The sequence below is a fragment of the Aspergillus eucalypticola genome, assembly GCF_003184535.1.
Source record: "Aspergillus eucalypticola CBS 122712 chromosome Unknown BO83scaffold_2, whole genome shotgun sequence".
Lineage (NCBI taxonomy): Eukaryota > Fungi > Ascomycota > Eurotiomycetes > Eurotiales > Aspergillaceae > Aspergillus > Aspergillus eucalypticola.
Window position 1 is genome coordinate 709,103 of NW_020290276.1, and position 19,920 is coordinate 729,022.

A 19,920-nucleotide genomic window follows, 5' to 3' on the forward strand; every position below is an offset into this window, starting at 1 on the left:
AGTCAATTCTATCTATAGTAGTATAGTTTACATAACACCGACCAATAATCCCCCGACGGGGACTTCCTCAATCAGCGTGTAAATGAATTCATCACATCACAACAAGAAAAACAACGAAAGTGGCAGTAGTAACGCTCAATCCGAACTCCTAGTATTTTTACTTTGTTTCTCTGGGAACCGATTGACCCGTAAATCAGAAGACCAAGCCGCCGCTAGAATTTACAGCTCATCCTTGCGGTTAGCCTTCTTATCTTCCTTCTGCTCTTCTTCCTTAGCAGACTTCTTCTGCTCCTCTTGCGCCTTAGCCTTCTCCTTCTTCGAAGACTTGCCGTTGTTGTTGTTTTTCTTGCTCTGCTCCTTTCCGGACTTGGCTGCCGCCGCGCCCATCTTATCGTAGATGCGGTTCAGGACGCGCTCGAGCTCCTTGAGACGGGTGTCGAGTTCGGCAACGGGGAGGGCCGGGTCATCGGTCACGGTGAGCTGCTCCTGGAGAGCGAGCTGAGTTTCGAACCAGGTGTTGGTGGATTCGTAGGTCTTGGAGAGGCTGGTAAGGTCGTAGGGTTGGAAGATGGAGTATTTGGGACCGCTGGGCTTGGGGGTTGTGGTGGCCGAGGCGGTCTTAGTGGTGGATGAGGTGGAGGTCGTGGCGTAGGGGTCTTCGTCGAGATCGACAGAGGAAGAGGTTTCAGTGGTGGTGGATGAGGTGGTCAAGGACTCGGTTGTGGAAGAGGAAGAGCTGGATGCTGCGACGCTGGAGGAGTAGAGGTCCTCGTCTTGCTGGATCTGTTGCTCCATCACGTCCATGACGGACTTGGCGTTCTTCAGGACTTGTTGCATGAGCTCAACGCGGGCCGGGCGCTCCGCGTTCTCCTTCTTTCTCTTGAGGGCTGGGTCGACGATTTCTTTCAAAGATTTGAGCTTTGCGCGGAAGTCGGCGGTCTTTGCGTCGTCGCCGTCGCCGTACAGCCAGTCGCTGGCTTCGGAGGCCCTCTCTTGCAGCGTGGTCAGCTGCTCGGGCTTCACTACCTTGGCGAATTCCTCGTCGTCGACAAGGTCGCGGCTACGGTAGATGAAGGATTCCAGTTCGTTGAGGGCTTCTTCGCGCAGGGCACGGTCACGGTCCGAGGCGTCGAAGGCAGCCAGGCGGCTCTTGATGCGAGCGAGCTCGGCTTCGGTGGGGGCGGGGATTCCCAGGGGAGATGAGGTGAAGCTGATAGAGATTGACTCCAGCTTGGTTGCGGGTGTGCTCTTCTTGCTCTCCTTGGCAGTTGTGGTGGAGGTAGCGTCATCTGCCGAGGAAGTCGTCGCGGCTTGAGGCTCCTCGGGCTCAAGAGTGATGGACTCGCTGGGCTCGCCTTCCTCTCCGAGAGGAGCTTGTTCATCCTTGTTACCCAAGCCAAAGAATCCCTTGACGCCATCGACCACGCTTCCCTTCTTGGCAGACTCCACCTCGCAGCTGACGGTACCGCTGGCGACTTCAGGAAGTCCGTTGACAGGGCTCAGGCGGATGGCGAACTTGGTGGTGATGTTGGCAGCCGTGCAACCGAAGTCTTCCTTCAGTTTAGCAACAGAGGCAGTGAGGTTCTGTGTCTTCACGCCCAGGATAGGGGATTCGACGACATTGTCGTCCACGGGGATTTGGTGGTAGAAGCTGAACTCGAAGTCGTCCAAGTTCTTCACGGTAACCTGCTTCTCAGGGCCGACCTGGGAAGTGGGAGTGAAAAGCTTCTGCTGTCTCTCCTTAGACTCGGAAGCCCACTTGAGCACGACAGCGTAGCTCGAGGCATCGCTTGCTCGAATGTCCTTAACGCGGAAGCTAGGGCTCAGAGCGGCTCCCTTGAAGGCAGCACCAAACACTGCGGCTTCATCCGCATTGACACTGGTACGAATCTTGTTGGCAGATCCGCAAACCCGCTCGAGCTCCTTCTGCACGAATGGTGTGCGGATGGCGCCACCGTGAAGGATAACGGAGTCAATGTCGCTCAGCTGCAGTCCAGCAGCCTCCAAAGCTTGCTCTAGGGGCTTTCCAACACGTGCAATATGCTGCTCCGCAAGTTCCTCGAACTTGGCGCGGGTGACACGGTACTTGAAGTTGAGATCCTCTTCATAAAGACTCTCGAAAGAGGCGCCCGTCTCAGTGTTCGCACTGAGGACTTGACGAGCCTTCTCCGCATCCTTCCAGAGTCTCGCCATGGTCTTTCCGTGGGCCTGGACATCAGCCGGTGAAACCCGGTCCTTGAGCTTCTTTTCCTCGACGAGGCTGGCGACCATATCCTGAACAATCAGATCGTTCAGGGCATCTCCTCCAAGAGTCTTATCCCAGCCGGTTCCCAGAACCTGGACTTCCTGGACGGTCTTGTTGAATCGTCCCACATCCTTCACCGAGCGACTTTGGAAGCGGAGGACACTGGCAGTCGTAGAGCCGGCGCCCATGTCGTAGACAACGTGGTACTCGGGCTTCTGACCATCCGAAACACTGGGGAATGTGCGGCTGGTTGCGTAGTTCAATCCGACCGCAAGATTGTCGCTGATGAATGCATCGACGTTCAAACCTGCCAGTTCCGCGGCCAATTCCAGACTCCTCTTCTCCGCAGCGGTGTAGAACGACGGGTAAGTGATCACGGCATCCGTGATGTCTGATCCCTTTCCAGCCAGAGTGTCGGCATTGGCCTTGATCTGCTTCAACTGCATGGCCAGAATCTCCTCAACAAGGAAGGCATCCTTCCTTTCGGCTTCTCCCAGTCTGTTGCTTCGCAGGCCAACCGTGCGACGGTCTCCGGGCGCTTCTTCCAGGCGCAAGGCAGGATAGCGGTTGTGGAAACTTTTGATCAACTCATTGTCCGCATCGAAAGGAAGTCCAAGCAGAGTCTTGAGGTTCGAGTAGACATCATCGGGATACCGTGCCGCTAGCGCCAAGGCGTCGCCACCGTAGAATCTCTCAGGGAACAAGGCATCGGCCTCGCGGGTAGGCTTGAACGCTACAGCGGCGGACTCCTTGCGCTTCGAATCTTTGGTGAGGACAATTTCAAGCGGAATTCCGGGTTTGACGAGCGTAGCTTTTAGGTACTCTGTACCGACATCGATACCAAGGACTGCGGAACCCGCAGCCGCGGCTGGGGCAGGAAAGCTGAGGACGAAGAGGAGAAACGGTAGAATTAGGGATAGTACAGGGAGGGAGGTGGGCGAGGCATAGGACCGTCGCTGGCTGCCGGGAGCCATGGTCTGTGTATTTCTGATGCTGCGACAGTCAGTGAATCCTTCCGTCCTGATGGTCGTTCTCCACACATTGTCGCATACCTTCTGCTTATTACAAAAATTTAATGATTCCCCATCCGATATATGAAGTAACAGCTTTTCTTCTCTCGGTTATATGTTGAAAGAGCGATTGGTGATAATAGCTATTGGTACATCGAATATGTTTAATGCAGAGTCCGGAGGTGGGCTGAATAGTGAAAGTAGCTGTCGTGAACTATGAGCCGGTTAGCTGGCTGGAGGGAAGCATATGTGGAAGGAAATAGACCACGTACGCAAGATCTAGAACGACAAAGTCATCTAGACCACAATCACAGTTGAAATTACTGGCCACCTGGCAGTAAGCGAAAGTAGGACCAAGAAATGAGATTCACGATGAATGAAAGGCGCGATGATTGCACAGAGGCCACGTTTGGCCGACCGGTTCGCTGTTTGTTCTGTTTGCCCCCGCCGATCGGCGCCCCGATCGTCGTGCTTAAAAGGATTCCGCTGCTTCAGGGTCCAACTAGATATTCCCATCTGCAGGGGGTGAGCAATGATGCTACAAGTACGATGCAAGTGTGAGCTATATTGTTTTTTATAAGGCTAGTCATCGTCGAAGTCAGAATCGCTCATCCATCCTGTCTCGTATGTCTCGCGGATCTCGCCCAACCCATTGACCAAAGTTTCCCGCTCATCCACGCCAGCCACTCGTCCAGCCAATGTCTCATAGACTTTCAGTCTCTCTGCCGTTCGCGAAGAGACAGTCAATGCGGCAAGAATACTGATTTTCTCCTTCGATCTGAGTTCCGGGAACATATTCTGAGGGAAGCTGTCCAATACCGGGAAAGGTAGGGTCGTATGAAACCTATATGTAATGTTAACGATGTGACTGCAAGAAACGAGTTCAGCGGGCTTTGTCTGACCTTTGGAACATTGGTTCCGAGTTAAAGTGTCGTTTCCTGCGGAGGATACCCTGGTCCTCTCCGCCCGACTCATTCTCCCGATCGGCAACTCCCCGTGAAACTTGAAGCTGGTTGAAGATATGGTGGGATTTTTGGCAGGTTAGCCCGTCGTAGGTGAAGTCCAGATCAAAGTCTTTCTTGATCGGCGAGCTTCCAGGTTCTTTCTCATCACTATCATCCGATGGTTTGGTAGGCGATTTGGCGGCACCTTCACCATCCTGCACGATTGTAGATTGCAGCTCGAATATCTTATGGATACTGTCATCACCTGCCAGGGACGCCTCAAAGTCGTGATATGGACGCAGCCGCGTGGGAAGTGACACGCTTTCCATGGCGGCGCTAACCAAGGCCGAGGTGTACCATTCCGATCGAGGATCGAGATAGATAGATCGGGGGATTCGACTTGGAGGGTCGATAATGGGCGCATACAGCGATGCCTGTGTGGAGATGGCATGTACAGACCGAGCTTTGTTCAAATCCCTCTTGAGCTGAGTTTGCTGCCATATGTTCCAGTGTAAGCTTCAAATAGACCTAGAACATATCGTAGAAGCACTCACCCGATCGACCTTCTTTCCGTTCTCGATGGCCCAAACCCAGACGGACTTCTTGCCATACTCGTCTCTAATCCTGTCAATGTACTTTGCAGCAAAGCCGCCCCATGCGTCGTCAGAGCCGGTGAATATTTGCAGTGCACGCAGCTGATCGCATTCTTCTGCGAAAGGTCTGACGTCTCGGTCGAGCAAGTCATGCTCCTTGTCGAGCTCATTGAACAGTTCTTCGCCAATAGTCCAATCCTCAAAAGGCATAATTTTGGAGTTTAACTCATAGTCGTTGAGCTGCACAATGGAGCGAGGGTGATAGAACAGTCGGTTATAATCCGACCAATACCTTACTGTCTCTGCAGAGAGCGTTGGAGCAGGTAGCCCCGCATCGAGGCTCTTCTGGTAGTCACTCTGGGGAATTGGCGCTTGTTGTTGTAAAATCTCCTTTCCGTCCCTACAATTCCATTGTTAATATTGCACCTGCCTCGGATAAAAAAGAGTACGTAGGAAGGTGAAAACCCACCATAGACCCTGGCCCGGGGTGGCATCTTCAGTCAACTCGTACAAGGCGTTGTACTTGCGGAGCGTGCCAAAGCCACCTTTCAGATCATATATGACAGTCCTAGGGGTGTATGTTTCCGACCCATCGGCGCCGACGCCAGGGCGAAAATGGACATCATGGTCTACTGGAGATTCCTCTTCCTCGTTGTACGTGAAGTAGGATTCCTGCCAGGGTTGTCAGCTATGGGATGCAAATTGGACGAAGAATGCAGCCTGATAATTGACTCACTAACCTGGAGATTCCAAAAATGTGTGGCCAGGTAATTAGCTCGTTGACCGAGCTGTAGGGTGATGATTTCATGCATGGTCGGTGTTAACAATTACTATGTCCCACATTGGCGTTGCACCCAGAAAATATATGCAGCTGTCGCAGATGGATCCTACAGGGTGATGCACATGCAGGAGGACTTCAATTCCACAAAGGCTCCTGAAAGAAGTACCGAAAATTGCAGAAGCTGATCTCAGTGCAGTCCAGGACCTTCAAATAATCTGCGAGTCTAGAACACAGCACCCACAATCTCATAATCGTGGGCAACTGATGGCATCACAAGCAGTGGACGCACAGACCACTGGATGCGCTGGTTGCCTATCTTGGACTAGTGGAAGACTCTGTGACACGTGAACCCCGCCTTCCCAATACGGCTAATTATAGTTGTCCCGGGCAACGGTCACGGGACTGCGGCGCGAGCAACAAACAAGCGTGGAATCGGCGGGATCGGTTGATTGTTGTGGGTGCGTCACCGATTAGGGGATCATCAACCGAGCACTACTCTCCTCTCACCTCCACTCCAGGTGGATTTTCCACGGGGCTTCCTTCGGCACCTACTAGTTTCACAATCCCTCGAGACACGACTGTCATGTTTGAGTCTTGAGTGAACGCATCATTTTATTACACTAACCACCCACAGCAACAGCACATACTGCCGCGATGGATTCTCCATCGAGCGCGACGCCGAGCCCGACAAAGGCACTCAATCCCCTATCACCAGACCGGATGAACCAGCAGATCGGACTTGGCTCACCCTCAATGTCATCGGATATTTTCAACATTCAGCGGAAGACTCCCCGGGGACTCACCGATGTACAAGCCAAGGTCGCGTATCTGAACAACTTGTCGCGAGGAAACAGCCCCGCGCAGGGTTCACAGCCTTCAGCAGCATCTACAGCAGCTCTCCAGCGGGCTATCCTTGGGCGCGAAGAGGCTGAGTCGGCGTTGGCCAATGTTTCCGCTCAGCTTTCTGAAGCCCAGTCGCGGGAGCGTCGGATAAGTGAAAGACTGGAGTCCCTGCTGGAAGAACTGCAAACAACAAAAGAACGCCAGGCCCACGAGCGATCAATTTTCGAAAAAGAAATTAGGAAGGCGAGGAAGGAAGCTTTTCGAGCTGGCTCCGTTCTGGTGAAAACACAGGAGGAGCTGAAAAACGCAAGAAACGAAGCAAAAGGATACAAAGACGAGGCCCAGGCAGAGCGAGCAGCAAAAGAACAAGCGAAACAGGAGGCTTTCGAACGCGCTTATGCTATTGCTGGTCTCACGGAGGAGATGGAGGTCCTTAAAGAACAGCTACGGGCCGCCGAGGCCAACAGCCACTCGCAGAAGATCGAAGCGCAAGCGCAGCAGAAGAAGAACGACATTGGACGAATGTCGCTGACTGAAGGCGATCTCAATCTCCTGTTGACACCTACCCCTCGGAGACCCAAACGTTCTGCTGAGGAAATAGCCAACCCGCCTCAAGCCAATGTCGCTGAATCTTCACCGGTCAAGGATACACCTCCCAAGAGGCAAAGGATGTCAGATGTAACTCCTAGTAAGGAGGCCGCGGAGATCACGACACTCCATGTACATGAGGAACAAATCGCTGAGTTGGAGGAGACCCTCAGGCGCGAGCGTCAACTCAGAGTTGACGCCGAGGGAATGCTTGAATTCTTGCGCCTGGAGTGCCATTTTAAACGTTGCACTTGCCGCTTGGCAGAGCAGAAAAGCGTTCCTCATACCCATGAACCGCAAAGCGTGGCTACGACGAAAAAGGATGAGCTGGAACACCCAAAACATCGCAAAAATGACCAGAACGCACTTGCTGCACCAGAGGAGCCAAGTCCGTCTCATACTCCTAAAGGCGAGCCTAGATATGTGACAAGTGTCAAGGAACAAATACTGATGGAGGATCCTGCCGGAGAAGAAGCAGCCGAGCGCGAGCTGGCCGGGGATGATGTCGATGAAGATGTGGATGAAATCGTTGAAGAGGTCGAGGAGATCCAGGATGTTGACGATGACGACGACGATGAGCCTCCAGAGGAACCTTTGATAACATTCTCACCTGCCACTGGGACCTTCCACACCTTCCCTTCTCCATTACGAGGATCTCCCCGAAAGGCCAACGAGGCTACTGCAAACGATCATCAGTCACCAACAGCCTACGCTGAACACGGAATAGACGCCCGTGTGATGTCTGGTAGCCCTGCCCCGAAGTATGGGTCTTTTCAGCGCCAGGCTCCGTTTGATTCTATAACGGATCGTGAAGCTACTCCGAAAGGCCACCCCTCGCCAGCGGTTGTTGATGTGCCATGGGATCCTGTGATGCCCATTGGACATGAAGCCGGCACCCCTGAGAGGCACAATGACCCAACGAAGGTTCCTCTGCGCGATGATGGGGGATCAAATCGCTTTTCCGACGTTCCTGGGACCCCCATCAGCCGAGAAGAAGCACTGGCTCAGATTAGAGCGCGGAGAGAGAGAGCAAACACCATGAAGAGGTCTGTCAGTGCCAGTGAAAGCGGGCTTCGCTCGGGAGGCATGGGAGTTACTCCTGTCCGGAGCGCTCGACGGTACCCTGGCGTCCAGAATCCAGATGCAAGCGACGGTTCCATCAGAAGTCGGAGGGATATGAGCGCTCCTATCCAAATGTCCCACTACTGAAACCGCCGTCTCGTCACTGGCTGAACATGACAGCCAGGTTCAATGCGCTTGACTCAACGATCCAAAACCATCTCTCATTCCTCATATTCTTGGTTAATGACTCAACTCTCTCTTGATACCCTGGTCCTCCAAGCGAAATGGCGTTTTTTTTATTTTTTTCTCTTTTTGGATGTTGAGTTTCGTTGTGGCATCAATGGTGCTCTCTTGTATCCACTTCATGTTATGCCTGTTGCGAAAAGCTACGACCGTTACTTATTTCCCTCTTGCATATACCAAGAGGTTGATTTCTCCCACTTGAATGCTTTGTTAATTTGGTCCATTCTATCATCTATCCCGACTCCATGGCAAATGAGCATCGCTTATCAGCCTTGACATTCTCTTAGATCATTTTCTACTCTCCTTTGTCTATTTGAATTTTTTTTATTCTTCTTGCTTGGTGATCCCAACCTTTTTTTGTATATAGGTTGATTTCTACGATGCCTGACTGGTGGGTTTCAAGATGCTGTTTGGATGAAGACTAGAACTCTTATGATATTGACATGACAATTTCAATGTGAACTCGCCATTCTTATGAAAGTCATTTGGGTAGTAGTAGCACTATTAGCCTAGCATGAGCATTCCTAGAGATGGACTAGACGGTCTATCAATGCTAATACCGGGCCGTATATACTTTCATGCGTACACATAGTGCCAGACAAGACGATCTCGAAATATAGAATAAAGGAACGAACAAGAAGTAGGATGCACCCCAGTATTGCAGCTCAACCAGCACATACACTGTTTATATGATGGAAATACCGCAACATCTGATCCTCGCACTGTCCACACGTGCCTTCCGACCCCACCACAGGTAAACCAGTTCCTCGACAAACAGACGGTCAGCTGTACTCCAGATATCCAGGCCCATCTCGGTCAGATCTTCAGAAGTGATCTTTACTGGGTCGCTATCGTCATAGGAGGCTCTTGTGTCGCGCGTGCCAGTCTCTGTCTGTTGTTGTAGCAATGGAGATCTGGAATCGTCTTCTTGGGTGGATTGTCGGCCAATGGTAAGGGAAGGGCCGGGACCTTCATCGTCTTCTGGATCGTCTTCGTAAGGAATGGTGTCCTCTTCGGGTATCTCTTCGTCGTCATCTTCATCGTCATCGGGGGAATTGCGGCTATCGTGCCGGGCAACTACGTCAGATAGAGTGATGAAGATTTGGGCTGTGAGGCGACGGAAGTACGCGACTAGGGCGATTTCAGGCGGCTGGGTCGACTCCTGCGTTTGAATGCTTCGACGGCCGAGAGATCCAGAGGGTGGGCTGGGAAGAGTTTCTACACTGGCTAGCAGGCGCGTGTCCTGTTCCATTTGGTGCTCTTCTTCCTCTTCTTCGGAGAGACCGTCGCGCTTCTCGCCGGCTGATGCCCACCATATGAAGGAGGTGTATGCCAAGCGTGTCCATGAGAGAGGTTCGACAATGGGACTGGATGAGTACGTCGAAGCTGCGTCCGAGTCGTCGTCGGCTTCAGTGGATGCTGCTTCTTCTTCTTGGGTTACGTGTCGAAGACCCTTACGAAGGGTAGCGTAACGTCGTGCGTCGCGCTGGGTTGCTCTGACTTCGATGGATTGGGGTGTCTTGCCCTTTGGCGGTTGCGTATGAAAGATGGCAATAGTAGGAAATACCTTCTCTGCGGCGTTCTTGGAGTGAGCGGGAGGTAAGGTGACGAGAACATCGAAGAGCTCAGGCTTCATGGTCAAAACGCTGTCTGTGCTGCATGCAATCCAGGCTGCGTCATGCTCTGCATTGACCGAAGTGCCCACAAAAGACGAGAGGTGAGGAATATCATGAATGCCGACGTTGAACAATGGGCGAGGTCGCGGAGAGGGTAAACCGTTTTGCGGCAGTAAAGGAAGGAGCGAATTAGGTAAGGAGGCCAATAAAGAAAGATCGTACACTGTTTGACTGTAAGCATGGGTGAGTGATACTGGATAGCAATCATACCATAGCTACAGGGCTCTTGAACTGGCGCTTCGGCCATGAAAAGGATCCTTTTGCGCAGCAGTGCTGCTCTGTACAGAGGAAATAGGAGAGGACCGAAGGAATCTAGAAAATTAGGGAGCGAGGAGGCTGGGTGGAAGGGCGTCAGGGCCGGCCTGGGCGTTTCCAACACAATTGCATCACTGAAAGCGCGGGTTCGATGGACGGCATCTCTTAGATCACCATGGGCCCGCAGCCGGAGACTGAGAGGAGATTCCATGGGGGAATCGGGTGGCATAGTGGAAGAATCACTTTCACGGATCTCGTAATTATCCCAGTACTCTGTTAAAGGTTGCGTATTGGACATATCCTCGGCATAGTTCCTGGAAGCGATCATGAAAGCGTCAACGGCCGGATCAAAAGGACAGCGCATGGCCGATTTCAACTTACGCCGCCAGTTCTTTGAGCTTGGGAGCATGTCTCCAGCTTTTCCCCAATCTTCCGGAGCTTAATGGGACGAGAACCCCAATAGCAAACATCTTTGCATTTCGCTCCGCTTCCTCAGCCGGCCAATTGACAAACGCGCTGATGCCAGCATATTGCTCGTGGACGAAGTATCTGGCAAGACCGAGCTGTTAGCAAGCATTCATGACCGGACGAAGCCGTAGCATACGTACACCAGATCTTCCGAGACATTGTGTAGACCAGATGGAAGCGACTTGTACTCCACAGCTCCTTCAACTTCAACTATATGATCGGCTGGGTTAGGCGACGCTATCACGGGGAGGACCGTTGAAGCAGCAGGGTACTACTTACCCCCGGGAACAGTACGCTTCCACGATATCACGTATCTGCATTCCGGAAGAGCCGTCAGTAATCATATTTATTTGCGCGGGTTGCTGTTAAGACAGACTTGGAATTCCTCACCCGGCCTTGATATCGAAACGAATGACGAAGAGGGCCGCAATGCCAGGCGGCGACTCGACGACCGTAGCGGGGCGGGGCACGTCAAGCCCCAGGGGCTTGCGTCTAAAAGGACCAGGTGCCATTGCCGGAGAGCGCGTAATCAGCGAAGGTGACCGACCCCATGGAATGAGTGAGAGGAGCAGAATCACGGAGATGGCGACATCGGACGATACAAGCTGGCGTCGGTCAAACAGTTAGCGGACCTTTGGGGGGGAGAGTTGCGGAGAAGCTGTCGTTGCCTGAGGACGTCAATCCCGCTAGCTCCATCAGGTTAGTCCCGTGCGGATCAGCTGAATGAGTTGCAATTGCTATTCAACAGCTGCTCCATCATGATATCCAATTGTTCACAGAAAGAGAGCAAAAGGAGACGATTTGAAAAGAAATTCAGCCAGTGGTACTCGCTTGAGAACATTGGCTCCCCGATCCAGTCGCTTGGGTAGGTCTGGTTAGTTAGTACTGTACTCTCTTTACCGAATTGGGAAAAACCAATTGAGCATCCCACTATACTTTACTCCGACCGACTACTGGAGCCATACATAAGTGAGAGACCTCTTCCTGTTCGAGCCTCTGTCATTTCCAACCATCGACCGCTCAATCGAAAGTCTCAACACAATGACTACCATGGATCCCAAAGATCAACTCCATCCCTACTACCCCCTCAATGCTCAAATCCGTGGTTATGCTCCCAACGAGGCTTCCTTACTCAGTATCCTCAGTACTGCTAGCGTGGGCGCGGCAGCTTTACTGGGAATTATTTTCACCCTGACCAGTAGACTTCGACCAACGCTAAAGAATGCCGACCGTCTTGCTATCCTGTGGTTTGCTCTCTGTAAGTCGAACTCCTTAGTTACATACTGCTCCAACAGCGAGACAACAATCCTCGATGCTAATTGCAGTGTGAACTCCCAGCGGGTACGATCCACTGCTTCTTCGAGGGTTATTTCATGATCAACCATGCTCGTATGGCATCCGCGCAGGACTTCTTCGGTCAGCTATGGAAGGAATATGCCCTGTCGGATTCGCGATACATGACCTCAGATACCCTCGTCTTATGCATGGAGACTATCACGGTCGTAGGTGCGCCCGTGGCTGCAGGGACCCCTGCTCATTGTCCTCCTTAGCTCCGTCTGCGACACCGTTGCTAAAATACTGGAATAGCTTCTTTGGGGCCCGCTCTGTTTTCTGGTTGCATACTTGACCCTTTCTCAGCATCCTCTGCGCCATCCATTGCAGATCATCGTGTGCATGAGCCACCTCTATGGCGATGCTCTGTACTATGCGACCAGCTTGTTCGATCACTACGTTCATGACCGACCGTACTGCCGCCCGGAGCCTTACTACTTTTGGGTGTACTATTTCCTCATGAATTTCATCTGGATTGTGGTTCCATTCTGTACGTTCCAGTCTCACGGCTCCCTTGCTTGTTTCCCACTCGTTTTGAGCTGACAATGGACCTAGACTATCTCTACCGGAGTATCCGGACAATAACTGAGGCTCTTAGAGTCGTGGAAAATACTTCCAAACAGCGCAAGGACTGATAAGAGAGACGTACAGTGAGCAATGATGTCACCCGTTTATAAACGGAACAGCATCTAGATGAGGGGTAGTGCTGGCTAACGCAGACCAAGGGCCTTGACCTTTCCCTGACCATGCATGCGTTTAATCTCAAGAGGGCATTCCCGCATGAGATGATCTTTGCTTCGGCCGGAACAGCCCTCTCTTGTTGAGTCTCCAATCAACAGCACCCGAGTGGGAAAAAGCAATCCGCATAGCCCAGTGCATGACAACGCACTCGAATTATCAATAAATCAGGTAGAATACTTTTCCCTTTTTAGCCCACTCTGTGACGCGTAGCCCCCGGTGGATCGGTTTAGGCATTCCTGCTCTTCCGGCAAACAGAAGGTATAGCTCCGAAAAACACGTTAATTACACCGGAATGAACGTCTTACGGCTACTGTTCCGCAGTGCAATATGACTGCTCTATTTATCGGAGTTCAAACAGAAAAAGTTGAGGAACTTTCAAACGACCACGACATTGGGCGGCCAGGGTGGTGACAGGGTGCGAGGCATGGGATGCAGAGGCCGCAAAGTCAGGTGGGGATTGAGGGCCCATGTGCATCTCATCAGCCAGCAGCTATGACCATGACCGTGCAGGGTAAGCTGGAGTAAAGAAAAGAAAAAGAAGGGAAGGGATGGATAGATAAATAGAGGGGGGCATTTCCCTACAAGTCTGGAATCTTGGATGGATGTACCTGATCCATTCGATTCCACTTGAGAGAAAAGGGAGGGTCGAACCACCGGTCGCGGAATGAATAATTGAGCTCTGAACGGTCGAGCCCAAGAGCAGCAGCAAATCATCATTTCTGGCGGAATGCGGTTGGCTGGTGCAATCTAAACTTGGGCGCCAGATCTGTGACGAACGGGGCATTCTGGCCATGGAATTGGTTGGGGCCCAGTGAGTGGCGCAGAGTTCAAGCTGGTTTCCCGGGCAGCCTTTCTGCCAAACCCAGAGAGGGCCGAAGTGTGTTCTTGTCCGTCTGTTGTCCGTCCCGCAGTTCCAGCGAAGTATAGGGACCACCAGAACCAGACACAATTGGATCAACACTCTGATGTGTTGTGTTGTTATTGTTGTGCATCCAGGCTGGCCTTGTGGATTATTGTTCTTGAAAGAGCCTCTTCAAACTCTTGGAAAGGAATGAGGGCTTCTGGAGACATCCAAATTAGCAACTGATTGTCCCCCCGCGCCAGCTACTCGACACTCTAAACCAGCGGCGTGTGTACTAGACTAGTGAAGCTGCGCTGCCTACGTCCGGTCTCCATTCTGCACTTGACCGCCTATTCTCGCTCAATTCCTTGCTTGTCCTTGACTTTCGCGTTGCATATTCTGTCTTGGATTCGTATTTTGCTTTTGTGGTGTCCCAATTCATTGCTCTCTCCCCAGCGGAACCGCTACCTTGTGGTTGTTAACCAGGGTATGTGCTGTCGGTGTCTCGACCTCGAGTGAGCTTCCCCTCCCATAAACAAACAACTGGTGACGTCGGTGGGTGGATTTCCCTATCTTTCTTTGTTCACACTACCCTTCCAAAAAAAAAAAAAAAATAAAAAAACATGTCAGCTCTGCGATCGCATCTATCCGCTGATTCCGTCTGACATCTCGATCAACCTCCGCGACCTCAATTTCACTGCTAATGCCTGGTTCCGGTCGCAGATTTCCATGCCGACTCCTGCCAACCCGCAGCGCCCCTCCAACCGTGGGGGAGGCACCAGAACATCCCCGACCAAGAAACCGCTCGACATTGGAGTACCCCTGGGCATTTACGATACAAATTCAGTGCGAGCAAAGGTTCGCAAGTGGCAGCAGCAGGGGGGCGGGGTAATCACAGCCAATGATGGGGTTTGCTACGACGACGACGAGGAGAATTCAACAGCCGATACCAACCCCAAAGTTGTCGAAGATAAGGGATCCGGTAGTTCCAATGGCTCCGGAACGAGGAAACGCAGCAAAAGCACGCCTCGCAAACGAGTTATTAGTGATGAGCATTGGAAGCTGAACCGAACCCCTACCCAAACGCCTTCTTCCAGGCTCCCTCCGCCAAAACGCATTGCCGAGTATACCACAAATGACCGTCTACGTTCTCCGCAGGGTGATGAGGCGGAAGGTGCGCGGGAGGATACAATATTGCCCTCTCCGTCCCGCAACAAGGAAAGGGGCAGGGCTGCTATAGCATCCGACCTCGCGACAAGAGAACGGAGAAAATCGAGGGCATCTCGAGATGTCGATACAATACCCGAGGACAAGGCCGAGGAGGAGAGTGCGTCTCACAATGGTTCTTCCAAGTCCATTTCGCGACCTGCAACCGCCGACAAAACCCATGTACGTGCACGGTCGGAGCTGTCGCAGAGTGCAAAGACAAGGGACGGAGGACTGTACGAAGACTCCGAGTGGGCGACAAGCGAGGCCGACTTCTCAGAACTCTCCAGGCGACGTGCGCGAGGCCCCAATCCAGTACCCCGGGGTGCTGCACCTAGAGGCCGGGGAACGGTGAAGCCCCCCAAAGGCGGCATATTCTCCCATATGCTCGATGAATCAAAGAAGATGTTCGCTAAACCGGAACCTCCGAAACCTAACCGAGGCGCTAAAATAGAAGCATGGCTTTCAGAGACGCCCGACCCGTTCGTGGAGGACATGGAGCCCGATGTCGAGATACCCGCACCATTAAACACTAGAACCGGCAAGAAGAAGGATGCCGTGAAACAAGAGGATGTGCCGAAGGACAAGAGCGATACTGAGCCTCCCCTTGCGAGCGAAACATCGAAGAAGGATGCTCCGCCAGCGCAGAGGAAAGAAGGCCCAACTACAAGCGAACAATCAAAGACAGCTGAACAGAAAGCAGAGCCCAAGAAGGACAGCGCTACTTCGGACAAACACAAGTCACCTATAGAACGTGAGGAGAAACCGCGGTCATCCGGCGCCGATAAGCTACCCGTTGGCAAACGACCCCGTGCCAACAACGATAATGCATCAGAGACTGAGTCCCAACAGTTGTCAGAGGGTTCCGAAGTGTCTGCGAATAATGCACCGGTGCCCCTTGGTCGTCGAAAGCCATTTCCCACGACAGGGGCCCATCCCCTCTCGACAATCGCGTCTGTTGAATCTATGAGCACAACGAAGAATGCTACAGGATCAGGACAGGATGCCGCATCGGAAAAACGGGAGGCAGAGTCCACCCAGGCAAAGCTCGATGAGGAGGAGAAAAGGGACCAATTTGACCCCAACTCACTTCCTGCAATATCCTCCCAGTTAAAGAGGCGCCTCACTACTCATGATGACTTGATATCGGTCCTATCTGCTCCAAGTGGCCGGAGTAGAAGCCTTCGGTCTGCCAGAAGTCTGAAAACGAAGAGTCGCATCACTACAGAAAACATTCCTGACCTTTTAAAGGAGTTGGCTGCTGACGAGGTAAAATACATGCGTGAGCTTAAGACCTTGGTCGGTGGTGTTATTCCAGTCCTCTTGACATGTGTGCTATCAAAGTCCGATTCTGCCATTGCGGCTGGACTCTTTCGACCTTCTGCCGATCCAAAGGATGAGGTGAATTTCAGCAAGCCCATAGTTGACATGGGAGTTGCTATTGAGCGACTGAAGACGCTGCACAAGCGCATTCCGCAGGATGATGTGGAAGCTCTACTTACCTGGGCGAATGGGGCACAGAGAGTGTATCGCGAATACCTCAAAGCTTGGAGACTGGGGTTTAAAGACGTCATTGTCAACCTTGCGCCTCTTGAAGAAGGCGAGGCAGGCGACAATACTGACACAAAGAGTCTGGATGAGGGCATGGCAAGGGATGAGAACGGCGATGTGGTGGATAGTGATGGTGAGAAGGTTGACGTGGCTTACCTTCTAAAGCGACCTCTCGTACGCCTGAAATACCTCGCAAAGACCTTCAAAGGAATCAAGACCATTCAGCCATCTCCCAAGGCCGAGGATGTTGCTGCGGTGTATCAGAGCCTTGTGACAGACGCCCGCCGCCGGGCGCGCGAGGAGAGAGCTAGGCTTGAGGATGAATCTGCTGCCAACGTTGACGCTACGCGTGCCAGAGATCCTGCCACCCTGGGTGCACTTCCTGGAGTTACTGTTGACAGAAGCCGAAGAGTCCGGGCCCGCGATTTCTTCAATCTTTCCTTGTACCACACAACTGGCCAGATCATTGACTGCCGCGCAGAGCTCCTCTTAAGAGACGGAGTTGCTGGGAATAAGGCAGGCGGAGATCTACTAATCTGCGAAATTGATCATACAGATCGTTGGTTGCTATTCCCTCCCATCGAGGTTGGCCGTGTCTCTGCTCGCAACGGCGACGTGAAGGGCGAGATCGTGGTCATGCTACGCAGTGGCCCGAACCATACCAAATCCTGGCAAGAACTGCTTGTGCTTCAAATTGATGAAGAGGATATTGGATTTGAATGGGTTCAGATGCTGGGCTCGAATCCTCTCCCACCGGCTATCTGTAGAACCCAGAGCTTCATTGACAGGACCAAGCGCCAACGAGCAAAAACCATATCCTCAGCCAACGAAGCCTCTCAGGCACAAAAAGCCCCACCAAGTCCTTCAAATGTCAATGTTCCTATCGGAGAGAAGCCTACTTCTCGTACCTTGCGTCGATCCTTGACCCCTAAGGACCATCTTTCAGACCCAAGTACCGTGAGCTCCTGGATCAGTGAGGCCCGTACTTCACTGCAAAGTGCAGTAACTCCAGAATCGGACTATGCTATTGGTGATGAGTTATCGATCAAGTCCCCGCCTCCGCAATCTATATTGCATGCCAGGGAACCCCGAAAAAGCTTCACGGCCGATGATAGACCTTCCCCCGCCCTCAAACGGACAAAGGCCAAGAGGGTCAACAGAAATGGAGAGATCATTCCTTCTAGCCCTACCACACCAACAGACTCAAGCTTGGATCGAGGAGTCCATCCAGTCCACGAGGAAGCCAAACGCTCAGAAGAGAAGAAACCCAAGCAGCAGCAGCAGCAGAACCCGAAAACTCCAACGAAGAGTACCCCTGAACAGAGTTCTCCCCGAGTGTCTTCCGTGCCGTCAATGGATCTTCCTCTAATCCCGAAACTCAGAAAGGGCAGCAGTCAGACATACATCTCGGACTCTTTGGCGTCCACCGAGGACGACGATTTTCCTCCTGTGGAATATGATGACGTCCCCGAAACTCCTAGCAAGCACAAGAATCATTCTCGCCAGCACTCGGGATCGGACCAGGTTGACGAAGATGAGTCCCCTCCACCTCCGCCGACTCATTCTCGGTCACCGAGTTCCATTGGCTCCAGCCTACCAAATACCCCTGTGCTTAGCCCTAGTGGTGTGCGGACTAGACGCCGTGGCTCCTCGCCCCTAAAGCATGAATATGAACCGTCTACTGCTTCGGATTCGTACTCAGATTCTGATACATCCACTGTGCGTCGATATGAAGTGCATTCGGGCTCCGAGTATTCGGACACGGACAGCTCGGATGAGTCAGGGGATGAGCACGCATCACTGCCACCGTTCGAAGCTCCTACCAAGCCAAAGGCCCAGGCTCCAGAAACCACGTCCGCTAGTAGCTCTCTGTCACTGTCCAACTCGGCCTCTCAGGGCGGATATAGATCCGTTCCTTCGCAACCGAGCAAGTCGTCCACAGTGATTGCATCGGTCTTCGCCTGGTCAGAGAAGGGCTCATGGGATAGCATCTTCCCCGATGATTGCAAGGTCATAGTCAGTCCTGGGCTCATCGAAGCATATGACGTGGGTAATGCACCAGCCGGGAAGGAGGAAGATGACAGCAACACGAAGAAAGCACGCCCGCTGATTGCCCTTGAGCTCACACCCCTTGTGCCTATCCGTCGCGGCACAGCCATTGACATAAGTATTCGCTCCCCTCCGACCAAAAGGTCCAAGATCAATTGGAGCAACAACATCATGTTTCGATCTCGAAACGCCGACGATTGCGAATTCCTATACGGCCTCATCAACCAAGCGCGTATCAACAACCCAACCTACATAGCCCTACAGAATGCCCGAGGACCTCACGCAGAGCAGCCAGCGCCCGTGGAATCACCAACGAAGAATGGTGGGTTGTTCGGCTGGCCACGACGCAGGCGAAGCTACCGTGCATCTATTTCCCCACGGTCGGTTGCCGACCACTCTGAGAGTAGCGTAGGAACTATGAGCAGTGCATTCTCAGCACTGAAGCGGTTCGGAGGGGGAAGCAAGATGTTTAACATCTCTCGTTCCTCGCTTACCTCTCGCGATGGGCAGAATGAAGACAGCTTGTACTCAAGCTCCATTGGTTCCGGATCGAATGCCTCTCCCTCATCCGGCATTGGTCGTATCGCAGCCGCCATCAAAGGTAGTGATGGTATTGGTCTGTCCAACGCCAAGATTCGACTTTACTTGCGTGAAACTCAATCCAAGTGGCGCGATATGGGTGCTGCAAGACTAACGATTATGCCTGCGCCCTCAGCACCTCGTGCTCCTGATACGGCCAGTGGGCGCGGAGATGCCAGCAGCGTTGCAGAAGGAGCCGAAGATACTTCCCCAGCATCTGGATCCGGTTCTCCCCGACGCGGAGCGGAGCCCGAGAAACGCATTCTTGTCCGAGGCAAGACTCGCGGCGAGGTCCTCCTTGACGTCTGCCTAGGCGAAAGCTCTTTCGAGCGTGTTGCTCGAACCGGTATCGCCGTGTCCGTCTGGGAGGAAAACGAAGGCGGAGCTATGCCCAAGAAGGGCGGTGTTACTGTCGGTAGCTCCAAGATCTATATGATCCAGATGAAGAGTGAAGCCGAAGCAGCATACACCTTCGGACTTGTCGGGAAGCCCAAATACTAAACTGATGTCTTCGTCAGGACATGATATCTAACCCCGGATACTCATTCTAACCATCTTTCTCAATTCTCGAACATTTCCCCTCTTTCGTGCATTTGACTTTTTTTAGCGATGTTCTTATATTGTACTGCAGGTGTTATTGTTATTGTTTCATGTGCATATTCATACCCCCTCTTGCTGATGTTTATTTCTCTCATTACTTTTCCTTTTTTTATCTTTCATTTTCCCATATTTCCCCCTTTGCAAGCCCTTCCCCCCTTTTCACGATTTTTAGATGCCCATGTGTATATGAACCGGAAGATGAACTGCGAATGTGCGATGCAAAACTTAGAGTCTGATGAAATCCTATACCGAACTTCACTCCCATTGAACTATTACTCAAGTCACATTAATGTTTCATTATATTTGTTTTTCT

The 19,920-nt window shown here is 52.3% G+C and overlaps 6 protein-coding genes across 6 annotated transcripts; 3 read left to right on the plus strand and 3 right to left on the minus strand.

Moving 5' to 3' along the window:
* Positions 1-8: 8 nt before the first annotated feature.
* On the minus strand, positions 9-3,613 carry BO83DRAFT_413650 (Hsp70 family protein). Its single transcript, XM_025534503.1, has 3 exons — positions 3,528-3,613; positions 3,298-3,469; positions 9-3,238 (listed from the first exon to the last, which is right to left on the minus strand). Exon 3 carries the CDS (start codon positions 3,217-3,219, stop codon positions 220-222), a length of 3,000 nt encoding a protein of 999 aa, XP_025392711.1. The 5' UTR covers positions 3,220-3,238; positions 3,298-3,469; positions 3,528-3,613; the 3' UTR covers positions 9-219.
* A 203-nt stretch (positions 3,614-3,816) lies between these two features.
* On the minus strand, positions 3,817-5,797 carry BO83DRAFT_352461 (misato family protein). The gene is made up of 5 exons (XM_025528994.1): positions 5,533-5,797; positions 5,262-5,464; positions 4,754-5,192; positions 4,158-4,693; positions 3,817-4,099 (listed from the first exon to the last, which is right to left on the minus strand). The coding sequence occupies exons 1-5, from the start codon at positions 5,602-5,604 to the stop codon at positions 3,838-3,840; spliced, it is 1,512 nt and encodes a 503-aa protein (XP_025392712.1). The 5' UTR covers positions 5,605-5,797; the 3' UTR covers positions 3,817-3,837.
* Positions 5,798-6,095: 298 nt separating this feature from the next.
* BO83DRAFT_352464 (uncharacterized protein) lies at positions 6,096-8,213 on the plus strand (the record flags this gene model as incomplete). Its single annotated transcript, XM_025528995.1, has 2 exons — positions 6,096-7,427; positions 7,557-8,213. Exons 1-2 carry the CDS (start codon positions 6,228-6,230, stop codon positions 8,211-8,213), a joined length of 1,857 nt encoding a protein of 618 aa, XP_025392713.1. The 5' UTR covers positions 6,096-6,227.
* A 560-nt stretch (positions 8,214-8,773) lies between these two features.
* On the minus strand, positions 8,774-11,323 carry BO83DRAFT_352468 (uncharacterized protein). The gene is made up of 6 exons (XM_025528996.1): positions 11,099-11,323; positions 10,988-11,022; positions 10,849-10,918; positions 10,622-10,789; positions 10,196-10,554; positions 8,774-10,148 (listed from the first exon to the last, which is right to left on the minus strand). Exons 1-6 carry the CDS (start codon positions 11,218-11,220, stop codon positions 8,995-8,997), a joined length of 1,908 nt encoding a protein of 635 aa, XP_025392714.1. The 5' UTR covers positions 11,221-11,323; the 3' UTR covers positions 8,774-8,994.
* A 340-nt stretch (positions 11,324-11,663) lies between these two features.
* Positions 11,664-12,916, plus strand: BO83DRAFT_81757 (EXPERA domain-containing protein). The gene is made up of 4 exons (XM_025537632.1): positions 11,664-11,966; positions 12,047-12,210; positions 12,296-12,530; positions 12,596-12,916. The coding sequence occupies exons 1-4, from the start codon at positions 11,750-11,752 to the stop codon at positions 12,673-12,675; spliced, it is 696 nt and encodes a 231-aa protein (XP_025392715.1). The 5' UTR covers positions 11,664-11,749; the 3' UTR covers positions 12,676-12,916.
* Positions 12,917-13,210: 294 nt separating this feature from the next.
* BO83DRAFT_395169 (uncharacterized protein) lies at positions 13,211-19,508 on the plus strand (the record flags this gene model as incomplete). Its single annotated transcript, XM_025533059.1, has 23 exons — positions 13,211-13,292; positions 13,594-13,702; positions 14,079-14,109; positions 14,253-14,480; positions 14,502-14,531; positions 14,553-14,660; positions 14,685-14,827; positions 14,852-14,912; positions 14,937-15,011; positions 15,039-15,079; positions 15,119-15,123; positions 15,145-15,335; positions 15,375-15,401; positions 15,429-15,639; positions 15,664-15,719; positions 15,741-15,859; positions 15,896-16,015; positions 16,043-16,097; positions 16,122-16,262; positions 16,284-16,313; positions 16,350-16,354; positions 16,382-16,553; positions 16,578-19,508. The coding sequence occupies 23 exons, from the start codon at positions 13,211-13,213 to the stop codon at positions 19,506-19,508; spliced, it is 4,971 nt and encodes a 1,656-aa protein (XP_025392716.1).
* Between the last annotated feature and the right edge of the window lie 412 nt (positions 19,509-19,920).

Excerpts from the sequence above, each read along its gene's own strand:
- BO83DRAFT_352468 (XM_025528996.1), bottom strand. The coding sequence starts at position 11,220 with ATGGCACCTGGTCCTTTTAGACGCAAGCCCCTGGGGCTTGACGTGCCC. Across the intron at positions 10,919-10,987 it reads GAAGCGTACTGTTCCCGGGG|TTGAAGTTGAAGGAGCTGTG; the intron begins GTAAGTAGTACC and ends CCGATCATATAG. Across the intron at positions 10,555-10,621 it reads AAGCTCAAAGAACTGGCGGC|GAACTATGCCGAGGATATGT; the intron begins GTAAGTTGAAAT and ends GATCGCTTCCAG.
- BO83DRAFT_352461 (XM_025528994.1), bottom strand. The coding sequence starts at position 5,604 with ATGCATGAAATCATCACCCTACAGCTCGGTCAACGAGCTAATTACCTG. Across the intron at positions 5,465-5,532 it reads CACATTTTTGGAATCTCCAG|GAATCCTACTTCACGTACAA; the intron begins GTTAGTGAGTCA and ends CAACCCTGGCAG. Across the intron at positions 4,100-4,157 it reads TCGGAACCAATGTTCCAAAG|GTTTCATACGACCCTACCTT; the intron begins GTCAGACAAAGC and ends CATTACATATAG.
- BO83DRAFT_81757 (XM_025537632.1), top strand. The coding sequence starts at position 11,750 with ATGACTACCATGGATCCCAAAGATCAACTCCATCCCTACTACCCCCTC. Across the intron at positions 11,967-12,046 it reads TATCCTGTGGTTTGCTCTCT|CGGGTACGATCCACTGCTTC; the intron begins GTAAGTCGAACT and ends GTGAACTCCCAG. Across the intron at positions 12,211-12,295 it reads GCATGGAGACTATCACGGTC|CTTCTTTGGGGCCCGCTCTG; the intron begins GTAGGTGCGCCC and ends ATACTGGAATAG.
- BO83DRAFT_413650 (XM_025534503.1), bottom strand. The coding sequence starts at position 3,219 with ATGGCTCCCGGCAGCCAGCGACGGTCCTATGCCTCGCCCACCTCCCTC.